This window comes from Asterias amurensis, chromosome 1, assembly GCF_032118995.1.
Source record: "Asterias amurensis chromosome 1, ASM3211899v1".
Lineage (NCBI taxonomy): Eukaryota > Metazoa > Echinodermata > Asteroidea > Forcipulatida > Asteriidae > Asterias > Asterias amurensis.
The window spans coordinates 26,932,694-26,951,761 of NC_092648.1; the positions used below are offsets into that span (position 1 = coordinate 26,932,694).

Below are 19,068 nucleotides of genomic sequence, written 5' to 3' on the forward strand. Positions count from 1 at the left end.
GCCTTTTCCTCTAAAATGCAGGTATGGGTTTCAAATCTATATGTCCAATTTAATAAAATGCTAATGCAAGTAGAAAATAACGCAGTGTAAGTTGACACAGGCTGTATATCAGGCCTGAAATTACACAAGGAGGCCATGGCCTCTGTAATTCCTCTGGTAATGGCCTTGGTGCCCCTTGAAAAGTTTCCAATGAAAATGCCCTTTGCAAAATACAAATGGTCTCGCCCTTCAAAGATGAAACTCCAGGCCTGTTTTTATAATAACCATAATATTTATAATGGGCTACTGGTCTCAACAATGTGAATGGCAAAGGATTCAGGCTGGCCCCCCCCCAAAAAAAAAAACCCAAAAAGATATATATATGTATATTATATAAAAAATCTGAGGAAAAAACCATTCTCAGAGAGATTTTCCCAGTTCATTTAAATGTTTGGTACCGTGCTTTTTTTAAATTTAAATTTTTAAAATTTTATTCCTACACATCCATCAGCACAAATGGTGCTAATAACAGAGTGGATGAAAAAATGCTAAGTTTTAGATGCTGGAGGAAAACCCACAGTTGAGAAACCTGCACAATCAGGCATAGACTGAAAACTCAATCTACAAGGTTCTGGTCTTAGGTGGGATTCGAACCAGGTTCCACAGAGGTAAAAGGCAGGGAAAGAAACCACTGAACCAACCTGATCCCAAAAATAATATTGAGCCCGAATTTGAGCCATATGGTGGAGATCGTGCCAAAATGGCATCTTACATTAAAACAAAAAAATATTGCTTAAATTAAAAACTTTTATTGGTTAATGTCATTTTTACGTAAAGTGTTGTGAGCATTTATCTTTTGAATGGTTTTGGCACAATTTAAATGTTTTTATTATTATTATTATTATTTATTGTAAAACTTACACGTATGTCCAGTTGAAGTCTGGTGATGTTCTCTCCATGATTTCCAGTTCGGCACCAGGAACACTACAGATGGGGTTCTCAAACAAATCTCTTAATTTACGATAAATATTGCGAATGTAAAAACTATCAAAGTCTTGAAAGAGCGGCACAAAATCCTGTAAAAGAAAGAAACAGAAAAAGGACATACAGTTAGCTCCAAAATTCTTAGCGGGCAACTACTTTGCACTCATAGTGCCCTAAAACCGTAACTATTTAAGGCATTGGATTAGGCGAGTTTGGCTATAAAAAGCATTTGTTGTTAAATGAGTGGTTGGAATGGATGGAAAGTGGTTTTAGAAGTAGAATTATTGTATGATCCACACATTAAACAGCCAATAAAGGATGATCTAAATATTTCAACTATTAGGGCCTACCTTTTTATTGCAAAAAAGACATCGTAGAACGGGTTAATAACCATTTTACTCTCAAAATTTGCATTTAGTAATAATTAACTCGAGTCAAAAATGCACCGGGCCCCGCGGCTTTTTCAGCTGAGTCAAAAACGGCTTATCTATTATAATGACACCTTGACGCCAGTGACTCTTTTCCCCTAGTTTGGTTTGAACACAGTTCTCCATCTTTGGCAAACTGAAGTCGCTATTTTCCACATCAAATAGCGGCCACTGACGTCACGATTCCTTTCTCGCGCGGGTTTGTTTAACCCCGCGTTTTTCAGAAATTTGGCTTGGAGTGTTCTTGAGGATCAGCTCATTCATCCTATGGTATAGACGGGCTCTTTTGTTATTGACTAACGCTGCCTTTGTGGTCGGGGAAAAACAGCTTGCTGCCATGTTCGTCGATGATGTCATCGTCAGCCAATCAACCGTGCAGGAAAACCATGCTCTCTAATAATTGATTTTTTCGTAATGGGAGTTTTGGATTAATGGTGGAAATCGCTGTATCCTGACTGGACTAGGTACGCTCCGGTCTCGTTTTTAACACTTCCAGGTAGAATATGAAATTATCTATCCATACATACTAATTGGGGACTGTTGCAGACATTCATAGCGGGACAATTTCCCGTGTTTTTGTGACTTGTTTTTCTCTGTTTTGAAGCCATTTTTTACGTACAAATTTCTCTTTTTAAAACTTGAGTTGCTCATATTTTTTTTAAAACAAAACGACAGATATGCTCTTCGTTTCAATTTATTGGTACATTATTTTGTTTGAGACTTTTCAGAAAAGGCTGAAAATTACCAAATTCATAGCGCCCTTTTGACTAATTGTATATTCACACAGAGGTCACACATGAAAAATCACACCTGCTCATGCAGATAAATCACAAAGGAAACTTATTATATCGAGTGACCTGCGGGTAGACTGATGACCAAAACCTTTTATAATTTATGCAGGTACACATACACACATTGTACACATAAATACAAGATGTACGAAATAGGACTTTTGCAGGAGTTCTAATTTTACATGTATGAGGTCTGAAAGGCAACTACTCAGGCCCCTTGTTTTAGCAAACTGAAAATGTATTTTATGCAGGGAAACATGACAAAACCTTTTATAATTTATGCAGGTACACACACACACATTGTACTATATACAATATGTACAAAATGGGACTTTTGCAGGAGTGCTAATTTTACATGTATGAGCATCCCCGACTCAGCAGCTCTGTGTACATACATCTACGCAAAACAACAGAACACAAAGTCATGCAGGAGTGACGAGTTACATGTACATCATCACTTGTTGACATACATTGGACACTATCACAACCCACTTGCTACTGTAGGTTTTTATCATTTGTTTACTGGTTCTAAACAAAGGTCATATTATTCTTTTACTTGCTTAGATTGTGACACACATGTAGTGAGTCTATAGTACAATCCAACCATGGGGGAATTTGATCCAACTATGTTTATCCCCAACAGCACTCAGCATTTATGCGATAAAAGTACACGTATTGTAGGCATGTATCCTAGATTTCAGACAAAATACACGTCAAAGTCGAACTTTTATGTTTACATTGTGGGCACTGACTAGACAACTGGAAAATGTTGTATTCCACATGTGAAGAGACACGTGGTTAAGTCAGGTTTCCAGACTGAATGAAGGTATACCAGTTATGTACAGTAAGAAGAATGTGTTATAAATGCATTCACTCCAATCCTCCCAGTCCCATAGGCTCGGTTCGTTCACAGAGGCAACGAAGCAATTGCCTCCATGCTCCTGACAAATAGCCTTTATAAGGTGCCCTTTACCAACGAGAAAATGCCTAGGTGCCCTTGTTGCCCTTTCAAAAACGAAGCATACAGGCCTACTACCGCATTTAAACAAATTCACTATGTACTGTGCAGCACGTAGGCCGAATAACCCAAATATCAAACAATCATCGTAAACCCATACAGCTAGATATACTTCCATTATCCCCCGGGTCTAGCGTGACTTTGATGGATCGAGTACAACACAGAAAGATACAACCATGACTAATGTACATGTAAGCAGCAAGGCGTAAAAATCACATCAAGGGTCCAAAGGTTTGTAGTACACACAGTTATGACATACATTGAACATCTACCATTAAGCAGGGTTCGCCCTTGCTCTTATGATGTACAATTGTACACGTAACCCGGGTCCAATTCCATAGAGCAGCAGCTGCTTCAAAGCACAAAAAGTAGCTGGTAACAACAAAGTTATGCTTACCAGAATAAGGTTACCAGCCAAATTACCATAAAACATGTACAATTTGTGACTGGTATCCTGATAATTTCTGCTTCAGCAGAAAATTGTTTTAAAAGCAATATTTTTAGCTTTAAAAAGCAACTCTATGGAATTGGGCACAGCTCCCCAAACAAATAAACAAACGAACCTGACTGACAACGCTTTCACATTCTCCTCAGTCTTACCTTCATTTTGATGGATTCCAGGGCCCCTGGGGTCTTGATAAGACGGAACTTCCTGAGGTATTCCTTGATGTAACCTATCACCGTCAAGGCTATGTAGTTGTAGAGTGTGATAATCACCATAAGGATGGGAGTCTTCTCGTTGGGAGCTTGATGTGAAAGCTTCTTGGCCCTCTGAAATCAATCACATTAAGAAATTTGCACATCAATAAAGATTGATTATTTATGGGTGACTGCTGGTAATTGCCTTTTACACAAGGAACATGAGGAAAGCATCAATCCTTAAATTTTAGTTTTGTAGAGTCGCAAGAAGTGATGAATGTTTATTTACATAAATGTGGCACTATCTTGTTTCGATAAAATTCAAGTTTGTTTTGTATCTTTGAACATTTATCGAGCATGAAGTCTTGTGCTGGCATGGAGCTTCATCTTTCAGAGGGCAAGGCCATTTTAATTTTCCAACTTTGCACTTCCATTGGAAATGCTTTAAAGACAGTGGACACTATTGGTAATTTTCAAAGACAAGTCTTCTCACTTGGTGTATCTCAACATTATATACATAAAACAACAAACCTGTGAAAATTTGAGCTCAATCGATCGTAAAATAAAACCTGACTTGGTGACAAGTAATAGGGAGAGGTTGATGGTATAAAACATTGTGAGGAACGGCACCCTCTGAAGTGCCATAGTTTTCGAGAAAGAAGGAATTTTTCACGAATTTGATTGCGAGACCTCGCATTTAGAACTTGAGGTCTCGAAATCAACCATCTAACGCACACACCTTCGTGGTTTTAAAAGGATTGGCCTGGGAGCTTTTCCCGAATCTTACGTGATGCTCTCGAGAATGTGTAACCGTCTGTTTTATAAAACAATATTAGTATTAGAAAATGCCTACCAGCAAATCTTTTTAGTGTAATACGTCCCTGTTAATAGTGTTTACACAGGTCCTCATGCAACAAATAGGTATAAAAAAGGATTGCGATGGGCTCAAACTGAAGAATTGGTGGCCTGTTTGATTTGAAATACTTCGTGCCCATCTTTAAAAAAAAAATGTAATAGTAAATAAAAAGGCCCTCATCCTCCTCTTGTTTGAAAAATCTGAACTATCAACTGGTATTGTTTGTTATTTGGCCGTAACCATCATAGCGCTTCCCAGAATCAATGAGTCCTGTAAGTCACACAGTGCGACTGATGACCAAAAAAGAAGATTAGTTTCTTTATTAAAAATGAAACTTACACAGGGACAGGAGTATCATATTTCCATCTGCATGATACTGTCTTGTTTCCATGGAAATTAAAGTAAAATAGAACAAAAGAGCTGAAATTTTAATACACTTTAGTCTAGTTACGAACAATGGCACACCACAGCACCGAAGCATAAACACAGTTAATGGAGCATGTGAGCCAATCAGCTGCAAAATGACTGAGTGCAGCTGAACGTGCTCACTGTGTCTTAAAGCACTAACCACTTGTATTAATAGTGGCTTCTTGTTAGGTATTGTGGAGGTGGAAGTATGGGAATTTTTTTTTTTTTACAGACCTGTAGCACCATGTGATGGTTTACAAGCTGCTGCGGTGCAATTTGCTGCCATGTAAAACAGGGGCGAACCCCGTCTCTCTTTGATAGTGCATTGCACTGAGTATTTTACAAACATTCATTTCACAAGACACAGGAGCAGTAGCTTTTCGTCCCATTTAAAGCGAAGGACACAGAAGTCATGGTTAAAGACTGGAACTCACACTCTGCTGAACAGAAACACCATAGCTTAAGTCAGGTGCTATTATCTGCTCAGCCACGACACCCTACATGTACCATTATAAAGGCACTGGACACCTTTGGTAATTGTAAAAGACCAGTTTTGTCACTTTGTGTGTCCCAACAAATGCATAAAATAATTATAAACCTGTAAAAAATTTGAACTCAATTGGTCATCAAAGTTGCAAGAGAATAATGCTCTTAGCACAAGTTGTGTGCTTTCAGATGTTTGAATTTGAGACCTCAGCTGAAGTCTAAAATTCAATCCACATACTTTAGTGAGAAATTACTTGTTTATCAAAAACAACATTACTTCAGAGGGAGCCGTTTCCCACAATGTGTTATATACTATCAAGAGCTCCCCATTGCTTGTATACTAAGTAAGTTTGTATGCCAACAATTATTTTGAGACATTACCAATAGTGTCCAGTGCCTTTTACTGGTTAGCCAGCTTTTTCAATTGTCCATGTCTCCTCATAAGAAACAAACTTAATGTTTCTTACAGTACATTGTATACTGAACACTTTCCCACCATTAAGCCCAGCAGCTGGCCCCCATCATAAGATACAACAGGCATGGAGATACTACACAAAGATTGAAGCAACCCTTTTTCTTTTGTCTGCGTCCACTAAAGCCATTGGACCCTTTCGGTACAGAAAAAAAAAAAAAGTTTACAGATTTACAAATAACTTACAGGGTTTACAGAAGGTAGTGGTGAAAGACTTCCCTTGAAATATTATTCCATGAAATGCTTTACTTTTTGAGAAAACAGTAAAACAATATCAATTCTCGTTAGCGAGAATTACGGATTTATTTTAAACACATGTCATAACACGGCGAAACGCGCGGATACACGGGTGGGTTTTCCCGTTATTTTCTCCAGACTCCGATGACCGATTGAGCCTAAATTTTCACAGGTTTGTTATTTGATATAGAAGTTGTGATACACGAAGTGTGGGCCTTGGACAATTGTGTTTACCGAAAGGGTCCAATGGCTTTAAAAAGTGCTAAAAAAGAGGGACTCCAGGGTCAATTTAGTTTTTGTGGTGTACTCTTTTCCAATAAAAAGATTCCTTATCAAATAGGGGGAAAATTGCGCAGTAGAAGTCACTAACATCCCACTAAAATGGTGTATAAAGCCATGTGTGTAATAACATTAAAGTTAAATTTTCGTCAAATTTTAATAACCCCACTTTCGTAGGGGGTCATGCTCGAGCGGATAAAACGGTACCTAACTCAAGCTCTGGTGTTTCTGTTCAACAGAGCGTGAATTTTAATCCCAGTTGTGGCACTTGTGTCCCTACCCTGAGCAAGACACTTAACTATAATTGCTTCTCTCCACCAAGAGGTAAATGGGTACCTGTTAGGGCAGAGATGGTTCTTTTGGGCAGAGATGGTTCTTGTGATTGGTTTAGCCGAGTAGCGCATTTATATTGTGCACATGCTGTATACTCCCCAGGGCGCTGAGATGGTTTAAGGAATGAATTAAGGCCCAGTGACCAGTAGTAATCATGTTGGAAGTGCTTTGAGACGCCCTTTGGGTATGAAAAGCGCAACATGAAAACATTATTATAAAATATTATGGTCAGAACATTTTCGGTATTTTTCAGATCCAGATTTTTGATACTCAATCAAAACAGCATTGGATTTGACCTTTCATCTACATGTACATGTATGTAACACAAACAAATCTTCTTTGTGTCATACTGACCCATTTTTTGTGTTTGATTGCGTCACGGTTCAAATTTGCTATGAACGAGTGTCGGATAAAATTACTGTTTATATTTTAACACCTTTTAAACAAGAGGCTATTTCCGAAATATCACAAGGACCAATCAGCATTGGATTTGACCTTTCATCTACATGTACAATAACACAAACAAATCTTCTTTGTGTCATACCAACCCTTTTTTTTTATGTTTGATTGCGTCACGGTTCAAATTTGCTATGAACGAGTGTCGGATAAAATTACTGTTTATATTTTAACACCTTTTAAACAAGAGGCTATTTCCGAACTATCACAAGGACCAAACAGCATTCAATGGATTTGACCTTTCATCTACATGTACAATAACACAAACAAATCTTCTTTGTGTCATACCGACCCATTTTTTCATGTTTGCGTCACGGTTCAAATTTGCTATGAACAAGTGTCGGATAAAATGACTGTTTATATTTTAACACCCTTTCAACGAGAGGCTATTTCCAAACTATCACGAGGACCTTATCTGTAAACAAATTAGTGCATCACAAAACCGAATTTGACATCATGCTCCTCTTTATTCAGTGAGTTGTGTACAGAAAAAGAACACTGTGAACATTTAAACTATTCAAGGTACTGTTGTCGAGCTTTCAGTATTAGCGTTTGTTTCTTGGCTTTGGCAAAGGTCAAACAAATGAATTAATGATCTTCACAGAACAGGATAATGAGCATTCATTATGTCCAGTAAATGTTACTGTTTTATAGAATGCTTACTGGTGCCTGGCTAATGCATTAAGGCCCAGATGTACATGTACTTGTAGCTTGAATGAGGAAGTTTACAGTTTGGTACCGTATACAAAACTACTGACAGTGTTGATGCTCTGTAAAGGTGCGCGGTGTAATGACATGTTCAACTATTCAACAAAGTGCATGTATGAAGTGAACTCCATCCTCCAAAAAAGCATGGTAGAATGAGTTCTGGCAATAAATGTTTAAACCAATTCAATATTGATCATTCATTTTACAGACATTATATTTCTATGCACTGATATCACCAAGCCGCCATCTAGAAGTAAACAGATGGAAAAAATGGAAAAGCTGCACCAGGTCATGGCAGTCAGCCAGGTTTTTTTCGCCTTTCCAAAAATTATTGCCATAATAAAACCTTAAAAAAGTGTCAAAAAGCACAAGGGAGATTATTGTTGGTTTCACTTTTAGTTTATAACTTGTTATTAGAAAGAAGAACAAAATTGCATCCCCTTTAAGTAAGATGGCCGCCATTTCCCCGTTAAATTGGGTGTGGTGCCTGGCTACACAGCAGCTTACGGTTGTATGGCTTCTACATGGCACCCCAAACCAGTTCATTGACACAATTAGGAGACCGGCAACATAATTACAGAGTAAATTAGGCCTAAAACTAATTTAAAAAAACGCAAGCCCCAAAATGATATTAAACCTAAAAATAACAAAACCATGGCATGTTGCGAGGTAACATTTAACACTGTTTTTTTTTGTGTTTTCCACACCAAACCATTAGATCCCTATTCTACATTTAGCTACCCTATTGGGTTCCTTTCCTTTTTGGTTTAACATCTCAGGGCAACAAATTGTTACAGACACGCTTTTTAAAATTAATTCTCTTTTAATAGTGATAAATGTATTTCTGGATGTTGTTATGCAAACATTATCTGTATGAGACACGTACTTTATCATATTATTGAATGACTCAAACTGACCATGGAAACTTAAACCAAACAAATGTTATCGCTGCGCTAGTCCTGGGTATGTGCAATTGTTTGTATACGTTACTCAATCCATGTTTACTCTGGGTGACTACAAACCACATGTGCCATACTAATAAGTGAATGCACACACTGGGGCAATTCATTAAGCCCTTATCAAACAATATCCTCCAACCTTTATGAAACCAAAAGCACTTAAAATTAAAACAATAATTAACAAACTCAAGGACTAATTCACTAAATAAATGAATCAAAATGATTTAATTATCCTTATGTTTTACACTCATTGCAATACAAATTTCAATAATTTACATTTTCTTTGATGTGTTTGCTCTATGGCTGTTCTATCAAATTTTCCCACGAATGTACTCGATGTACAATCACAATCACCATCCCTAGATTTGTTTCCCACATTTTTCAATTCAATTCAATTTAAGAGGGTTTATTTATACCAGATTAGGCAAATACAACAAAAGATTGGGCGGCACCATACCATAATTATAACGGTTTTAAAAATACCAACTAACTGGCAGTAATAAAAAGAAGTATTATACAAAATTACAAATATAACTACATATAAAACATTGATAATCAAAATTATGTAGTATGTATGAAAGAGGGCAATGCTCATTTCCATTTAGCAAAGGGCCCCTTTATTTTTAATTTCACTCTATGGTTATACTATCAAATTTTCCCATGAATGTACTTGATGTACAAACACGACCAGCCCAAAAATTTACACAAGACAAGGCTAATTTTCATTTTGAAAAGGGCCCCTTCCATTGGAACATCTTGACGTCCATGGGAAACCTTTGAAGAGGTACCACTTGAGGCCAAGACTAGGGCAACAGTGTGGTCTTCATATAACTCCAGGCCTGGGGCCGTTTTCACAAAGAAATACAATTCACCGCAAGCACAAATTAAGTTGTCAGTATTACCACAGTGATTTGTATTTTGACATCACACATTACTTAGCAAACTATGATTGATTTATCTTAGCTCTTTGTGAAATCGGCCCCTGGTGTATTTACTGTAACAGGCCTGGAATTACACGCAGGCCATGTTACCTGTTACCTTTGCCCCTGGTCTTGGCCTTGGTGCCCTTTCAAAATTTTACCATTGACTTGAAGATTTTGCAAAATGAAAATGGCCTTCGAAGATGAAACTCCAGGCCTACTGTAACCAGTGGAAACGGGCACATAGAATATTCAGTAAGTAACAGTGTACATGTATGTGCCCTTCAACTCAGGGTGTTGAACTACAGTATCAATAATTGGCCACGCCCTGATTCACGTAATATAAAACCATACATGACAGATTTGATTTCAAAACTCCCTTGTTGAGCTGTATCATAAATTTGGGTGTGATCCCTGCATGCCCTAAGCTTGCTACATGGCAGTTTAGACTAAACCTGAAGGTGCAGCCACTAAATACACTGATGACTAATTCATCAATGTACAAAGTTCACAAGCGAACAATTTTTCTGCCAAAAATGCGTCGTAGTCTAATTTGTGATTTAGTCAAGTCTTTTTTTCTACGACACGCACCAATGAATTTTTTAATTTCAGAGAGTTGCAGGTCTCGTATGAACAAGTCACTGGTTTGGTTTTAGCCGGGAAACCTTCCTTTTAATAGGTCAAAGGCTAACAGTTTTTAAGGCAAAAATGTGTCTCAGTCTAAATTGTGATTAAGATTATTTTTTTTTCAACATTATACACCAATAAAATTTTCATTTTCAGAGAGTTGCCGATTTCGTATTGAACAAGTCACCAGTTGGTTTTGGACTGGAATCCTTCTTTTTAATTGTTCACAGGCTACAATTTTTATGGCAAAAATGTGTCTCAGTCAAAATTGTGATTGAGTTTATTTTTGTTTTCTACGACATAAACCTTGCCCAATTAATTTTAAATTTCAGAAAATTGCAGGTATTGTACACGTATGAACACAGAGCAAGGACAAGAATGAAAAAGTCACTGGTTTGGTTTTGGACTGGAATTCTCCTCTTTAATTGTTCACAGGCTATCAATATTTATGGCAAATAAAAGTGGCCCTGGTCTAAATTGTGATTCAGTCTAGGCTTTTTCTACAACATACACCATAGATTTTCAATTTCAGAGAGTTGCAGGTTTCATAAGAATAAGTCACTGGTTTGGTTTGGGACTGGAAACTTTCTTGTTAACAGATTTGAAATCGGGTCAATTTAGCTTGGTCTGGGGTGGTTTGTTAGGGTGAAGTTGCCATTTTTTTTAACTCGAAACAATCCAAAAGAAATTAAATATAAACACAAGCCTATCAACAACTTTCCCATCAACAAATTATTTGTGTAGTGTAAAAAGAGATTCGACAAGTTTTATTTTGTTTGTTTATCAAAATCTTTAATCTAGTTCTTCAAGACCACTGCATGGAATTAACAAAAATGCTTATCTTCCATAATCAAGTAAAAATTTGAACTGAGGAAAACTTATTGTTCAAAACATGGGCTTGAATTATACCAATGGTCAGAGGCAGGTGGTTTTTAGCCTTGGGCTGATACACTAAACCTGTGGACATGTTTGGTTGCTCATCTGTGAAACATTCTCATGCTAAACTAGATGTATTAGAAAAAAAAGAACTAAATAAATTACCTACATGTTTTGACCCTGGTTCAAGTGATTCTTGGTACAAGTATTTTAATTAGTCTTATCTCGAGTTAGGACGAGTTCCTAACATGATTAGGACTAGCCTTAAGTCTTTACAAGATCCTACAGAGTCCTAGGACTAGTCCTAAGTTAGGACTATCTTTGTGAAGTTGACCCCTGGTTCAGTAGTGAAAGTTTGAGGTTGAAATACCAGTGGTCACTATATTTTTAACTCAACTTCAAGCCCTGTTATAGGCCTATACTGCCTTTTTACCCATAACCAAATACTGTTAAATCGATCTATCTTTCATTCCAAGAAACACAGAATTAATCTTTATTTCTGCACAGTCATTGACGTGAAGAGAGCCAGTGAGCGACAACAATGAAAAGACAACAAAGAGTTCAGTCAGCCTGTGAAAACTGCGCCAAAAAAACCCACTTGTTGGATGTGGACTCTTTTATGACCCTAGTCAAACTGTGTTTGCACACTGACTCCCCTAACTTCACACAAACAAAGGACCTTGGCTGGATGGATGACATAAACGTCTCGTGTTTGGGATACAGGCAAACAAATCAATACACACTGATGATGAATATTTTGTCAACCACTGGAGGAAACTACATAGCAGCTGCCTCATTAGTGTGCTGGACTAATAAATAAACCACAACAAAACCCAGGCATTCATAAACTTTAAATTAGCTGTCCTCAATTTTAGGACTTGCACTTATTCTGTCAGTAGAAAGACTTCAACATTTAAATTCATGACTTCCCCCTTAACTTTTTCTGTGATTTAAGCCAGCTAGTTAGCATGTCATTTTACTCCTCTATGTTTCAAATCCTCCTTCTTTTGGGGAAGCGAATCCAAAGAAGAAGTAATTAGAAGGACTGTGGTAAGTGGGCGAAATCCATACCAGTGTTTTATCACAACGTCAGGCATAATTTGATGTGGAGTGACATAAGATATATAACGCCTGTGGAAAGCGCTACAAAAATGTTATTTAATATTATTATTCTAATATTGTTATTATATATAAAAGGAGGATATTGGAAGAATTAAGCCATATATGCTAACAATCCTGCCTTGGTTTTTGATAAAGGAGTGTCATACAAGACACGGTATTTTTTAATAAAGTGATATTTAAAATAACAAGTGTACGAGTTTCAATAACCTAGAATTCATCGAACAAAAATTGTAAATCTGGCTAGTAGATCTACTTTGTAGGCCACTGCATTGGTCTATTGATAAGATGTACGCACATGTTCTTGACAAAATAATAAAAATGAGGACAAAAATTAACAAACTTGATACATTGCTGTAAACTAAGGTTGAAGTTTCTAGGCCAAAATCTCAAAAAAGGAAGTACAATGCTAACGTTATGTGTTTTGTATTATAATATTTAATTTGAAATCTACATGTTCTTAATACAATACAGATTAAAACACGTTGTGTAATGTATTGAGATACTGATCGAATAGGTGACTTATTGTTCACAGTTGATAGTGCTGATGTTTAAACAAGTGCCGGTCCTGCATGATTCTTAAAAGAAGTCACTTCAGGCACATGTAGGCCCTTTGAAGCTTATTGTTTTGTATTCATTTTATCAACTAATCTACATGAAATCCTAGTCGATGGAACGAAGTGGCAAAAGGGGGATTCTGACCGCCTTCCCCCCATGAAATGAAAGCTATTTTTGACTACTTTCTCACAAAATATTTAAATGTCACCCTTAGAGGCACTGGACACTAGTTATTGGTCGTAACTCAAAATATTTTTTGCCATCCATAGAGCTATATATATTGACTAGAGCGCTAACACCCTGTGATACACGTCTAACGTTTTGAAGCCGTGTTGACGCATCCATGTTTATGTACAAACCAATACAAAAGCTTGAACTTTTGTACAGCAATTGTACGGTCGGCTATTTACATGATACATAGTGCATCTTTTCTATGTGTCATCGAACCAAAAAATGCAGCAAATGTATGGACGCACCATCTGCTGATGAGCGTACAAACTGCGAGCGTCGTGTGCATCATGTATAATAGCGCGTATGCTTTTTTTAGTACATCAATCAGTCAAATTTAAGGTTTCTGTAGCGCGGCGTACGCGAATGGGCAAATGCGTGTGTAAGCGCACACGCCGAATGTTAAAAAATTGCGGCAATGTGTGTTCTCTTAAAATTAAAATCGTTCCGTGGTCACGTAAGACATGAAACATGTCTGCGCCCAGGGTGGCTTCAAAACGCAGAGAAAGTTAGCGCTCTAATCATAGCTCTATAATGCATAAATGTATGTAAATCTTACTTGGTAAAGAGCAATACTGTACAGCTGTTGATGGTAATACATTGAGAGAAACAGCTCCCTCTGAAGAAACATTGATCTTGAGAAAAAAAGGTAATTTCTCACAAAAATATTTGAATTGAGTTCAAGACCTCAGCCGAGGTCTCGAATTCCTGTACACCAATTCTCTGTGGCTGATGCAGATAATACTAACCACAATCTCAGACTTGAAATCAAGTCTAGTCGTGGAAGGAAGTTGCCTCGCGGATCACACACTGTGAGTTCTAAATCGGGGACTTAATTCTTACTTGACCGTAAAGTGCCATTTTATGAATTCGGAGTTAGGATATTCTTCGAACACGGGGCGGACATCGAGGGGTCGTGGGTCGAGGAAGTTTTCAAAACAACCCCTTTGAATTAAGGTCAATTCAAATGGAGCATGGGAGGGAATGCTTTTAGTGCATCCTGTGAGGGTCCACTTGTGCTATCATGCAGAAACCAGTAATGTGCCTATATCGCATGACTTACATTTGAATGGCCAAGAGAGCACCGAGAGATTTGTCTTTGTTCCTCCCTAATGACATAATGAAGATGTCTTAAGAAATGTTTGGGTTCCTTTTTTTTTTTTGGGGGGGGGGCATGAATTTAAGAAAAATGCAGCAAATGTATGGACGCACCATCAGTAAAATTTTAAGTACTTTTTAAGGGGTATCTTCAAAATTGTACACTTTTAATTCCCAACATCGTGGAATTTCTTGATTTTGACAATCATACCCAGAGGCCAGACTTGACATTTTTTTGAGATCGGGGTGATTGGCATAATCTCTGTAGGTTAAAGACAGTGGTAATTACTCAAAATATTTATTAGCAGAAAACCTTACTTGGTAACGAGTAATGGGGAGAGGTTGATAGGATTAAAACACTGTGAGAAACGGCTCCCTCTGAAACTTAACATAGTTTTCGAGAAAGAAGTAATTTTCCACGAATTTGATCTCGAGACCTCAGAATTAGATGAGGTCTGGAAATCAACTTGCATCTGAAAGCACACAACTTCATGTGACAAGGTTGTTTTTTCTTTCATTATTTAATATCTCGCAACTTCGACGACCAATTGAGCTCAAATTTTCACAGCTTTGTTGTTTTATGTATATGTTGAAATACACCAAGTGAGAAGACTGGTCTTTGACAATTACCAATAGTGTCCACTGTCTTTAAAGGGCACAACAAACATCCATCAATCAACTAATAACCAAACGACAGAAATCCATTTCTACCTCCATAATGGTCTGATGATGGTCTTTTCTTGGGATCTCTTCGATAAAGCCATGCCAGGGCATCTGATCAGAAATGTCTCAGGAAGTATTGCCTTTTGGCGTTACCATCAAAGGTTAGGTAATTGCGATACTGTAATTGCAATTAGGTAATTGCGACTACTGTATTATCCAGGCCGAGGAGGCAGGCCATAAGGCCATATGGTGATCTTTGCAAGCCAATGTAAAGCAACACAATTGTATACCTGGTCTAGTTATTCCTCAATGCTTAAAATAACAATGGAACATAAAGATTGTATGATGATGTCACGCGGTTAATTAAATTGACAATTTCAATAAATAGGACACAGGGCAGCCGTGGTAACACCATCCATGGAGGAAAAATTAAATCAAATTTGTCCTCCATCCATGCATGATGCATGGAGTTTCTCCGACCCCCCAAATTGAAAAAATTATAATCAAAATAAAAAAATGATAGACAAGAAAAAAAACCCAAAGCTATACTGAATTAAGTGTAGCAATCATACCTCGTAAGCAGAAGTGGCTGGTTTCTCTGCGGAATGATGTCCAACAGCATGACCATTGCTCACCGGTGAGCAATGACCGTTAGCCGATCCATTCAGAACCACTCCCACCCTGCCGTTCACAACGCCATTTTTCCCCGCGGAGTGAACCGGCTTCACCTTCGTCTCGTCTCCCCCGGGCAGTTGCAGGATGACCGTGCCATTTTTCCCAGCCCGGGTGCGTAGAGCCATGTTAACGTTCACAGTCCTCATCTGGGGTTGCCTGACACGACTTTATGGAACTCAATATGTTGCTAATTTCACTGATCTTGTCAATACTTTTTACATAACTACATCTCACTACTCCGTGTATCGAGTGGTTTTGTGTTTTGGAAATAGCGTAGCATGGGGGTGGGGGTGGGGCGTAGTATTTTAGTACCAGCAGAGAACACATGCATGAGTGCTTGGCATGTGACCGTTAGTAGTCGAGCAATGTGTACACACTAGTCCCACTACGCACATGTATGTATGCTCACACTGTATATGACGATACACACATACTACGTACATGTACAACCTGTAAATCCTTTATTTGTTGATCTAGCTATCACGCAACGCATTCTGCCCACTTGGTCGGGGTCGACAATCAGCATGACACGAACAAAACAGTTATCCTCGACCCCAGCAATTTAGTCGTGCAGTAAATCATGGTGTAAATAGCCACTCCTGGGAAAAATGATAATTGTCGGTCTAAATTCACTCGCGTCCATGTGTAATATTGAATAATGTATGAGATGTAGATGTTACTTGGTTACGTGTGCGGCATTCAAATAAACATCACTTGTTGGCATGCCGGTGTGGCGGTTTCAACTTTCCGCCGTGTTCAGTTTTCCGAATGACCAAATACGGTAACATTACGTCATGTGATGCCTGTGCACAGCAAGCGAAAGTTGTCAATTTTTAGTGCCGTATTGAGTCATCCGTGTTACTCTTCGATCATGGCGGCGTCCACGAGTACAACGAGCGGCGAACGCGTGGATCGTATGAGAGAATTTGGTGTGAAGACCATGCAAATTATCCTGTTAACCAGTGGCACAAGCAGTGTGACCTGCTTAAAATGATACCCTTGAATACGTGTGATGGGGCAAGGGAATAAACAGAAAAGAATCGTAAAATAGAAACAATTTGGGGTAACACTAACAGACAGAACTACAGTACTCGCCATGCCAGGCGCGGCGGTATTTTTGTATGACTACGTCACCCGGAAAACTAAACACGCCGGAAAGCTAAAACCGTTTATAGAACGTGTTGAAATGTCCGGCTACGTCACCCGGAAAACTGAACACGGCGGAAGACTGCCGCCATACCTTTCTACCCACAGGTCACTCGATATAGTAAGTTTCCTTTGTGATTCATCTGCGCGAGTTGCCGTAATTTTTCATGCGTGACCTCGTATTGAATATGTAATTAGTCCAAAGTGCTTCTGAAATTCAGTCTTTTTCGGCCTTATCTGAAAAGTATTGACAGAAATAATGTAGAAGTACATTGAAATGAAGAGCATACCTGTCGTTTTGTATGAAAACAAATCGTTGCATGGCAAATCAAATTTAAAAAAAATGGCTTCAAAAAGGAAGAAAACAAGTCACAAAACACGGCAAAATTTCCCGTTCTGAATGTCAGCAACAGTCCCCAATAATATGGATAGATTATTTCATTATTCTTCCCGAAAATGTTAAAAGCGAGACCGGTGTGGCGGTGTGGCGGTCTCGGAGCTCCGGCGGTCTCAGAGCTCCAGTTTACCAAATACGGTAGTATTACGCCATGCCGTGCCTGCGAAAGTAGTCGATTTTAGCGCCGTGCCGAGTACACTCTTGTAGTAGACTTATGGGACAAGTTGTTTATTGTCCCACGCGGTGAGATAGTCGAGTTGCATCGGCGCTCTCCGCGCGCAAGCTGCTGGTTGCTCAACTACTGCGCTGCCCGGCTCCAGGCAGCTCGTAGCAGTCATTTAAATGATGTGTGCATGGACACCTCCTTCTTACATAATTCAGTGTTTCCTTGATACCATATATCATTGTTTTTCTGTTATTCTTTTCTGGTAAATCTGAGCTGCAGTGAACCATTTGATTAGCCCTTCATCAGCAGAGTTCTTCTTTTAAGATCCTCCAGTCTGATTAAAATTTCATTCTGTTCATTGACCATGTCAATGTCTGTTGTTAAACCTCTGTAACAAACTGTGAAGTTTGATTGGTCGAGAACGAATCACGTGACGCGAAAAGTAACATGAAAGTGATGTACACCACCTTGATCGTTTCCAGCGCTGGTCGACTTCCAGCTCTGTGTACGAAACAACCACGGATTCGAGGGAATTGTTTCTTGTTCGTCTGATTATTAAACAATAAATAGTCCGTCGTAATAATGTTTGAAGATGACTACACTCTAAAAACTAAAGAGTTGAACCCAACACTTGCATTAGTTCGGTGAGTGACTACACTTTGAAAGTGTTGGATCCAGCGTTTTGTATGTTGAACCTAGCATTTTAAATTTTTGATCCAACGCAAAAAGGGTTAATTCAACAATTTAAGTGTTACGTCAACCTGATCCAACAATTCACAGGAAAAAGGTTGAAGTAACACTTAAATTGTTAAATTAACCCTTTTTGCGTTGGATCAAACATTTAAAATGCTAGATTTAACATACAAAACGCTGGATCCAACACTTTCAAAGTGTAGTCACTCACCGAACTAATGCAAGTGTTGGATTCAACTCTTTAGTTTTTAGAGTGAACAGAACTTCGAGAAGAGGAATAACAATTATACAAAGTTATAATAAAACAATAGACCCTTCCCATGAAATATGTAAATTGCACATAGCGCGTGCGCACCAACATTTTGGTTGGCAAAATGAGGCAACATCGCGCTGTTTTGTACACGGCTAATGGGTGCGTGACGCACACGCGATTGCGCGTCTGCTTAGTGCACAGCTCTATGGTGTTTGACAACCAACAGGGTCTGTACGCATGCGTGAATGTAATTTTAGCATATTTCATGGGAAGGGTCCATTATTGCACGCTGTGACTGGAGTCCATGGGTTTTGTACACCCTCGGTGGCAAATGGCACCCTCGGCTTCGCCCCTGGTGCCATTTCCCTCCTCGGGTGTACGAAACGCCATGGACGGCGTCACAGCGTGCAAACTGTAACAAACTGTGTTGTTTGATTGGTCGAAAACCAATCATGTGACGCGCAACAAAAACGCCGCATGTTTTATGGCTCGCGACGGGCCGGTGTACATCACCTTGATCGTTCCTAGCATTGGTCGATTTCACGCTGTGAACGAAACACCAGCAGTTCGAGGGAATTGTTTCTCGTTTGTCTGCTTATTAAACAATGAACAGTCC

General features: G+C 38.6%; 1 protein-coding gene across 1 annotated transcript in view; it reads right to left on the minus strand.

The window, feature by feature from the left end:
• Positions 1 to 16,212, minus strand: part of LOC139934933 (serine palmitoyltransferase 2-like) — a 38,890-nt gene extending 22,678 nt beyond the window's left edge. Inside the window, exons 1-3 of the mRNA XM_071929364.1 lie at positions 15,695 to 16,212; positions 3,801 to 3,971; positions 901 to 1,055 (exon numbers count right to left, since the gene is read on the minus strand). Coding sequence (XP_071785465.1) covers positions 901 to 1,055; positions 3,801 to 3,971; positions 15,695 to 15,943 — 575 coding nt within the window. The 5' untranslated portion in view covers positions 15,944 to 16,212. The remainder of the gene's footprint in view (positions 1 to 900; positions 1,056 to 3,800; positions 3,972 to 15,694) is intronic.
• Between the last annotated feature and the right edge of the window lie 2,856 nt (positions 16,213 to 19,068).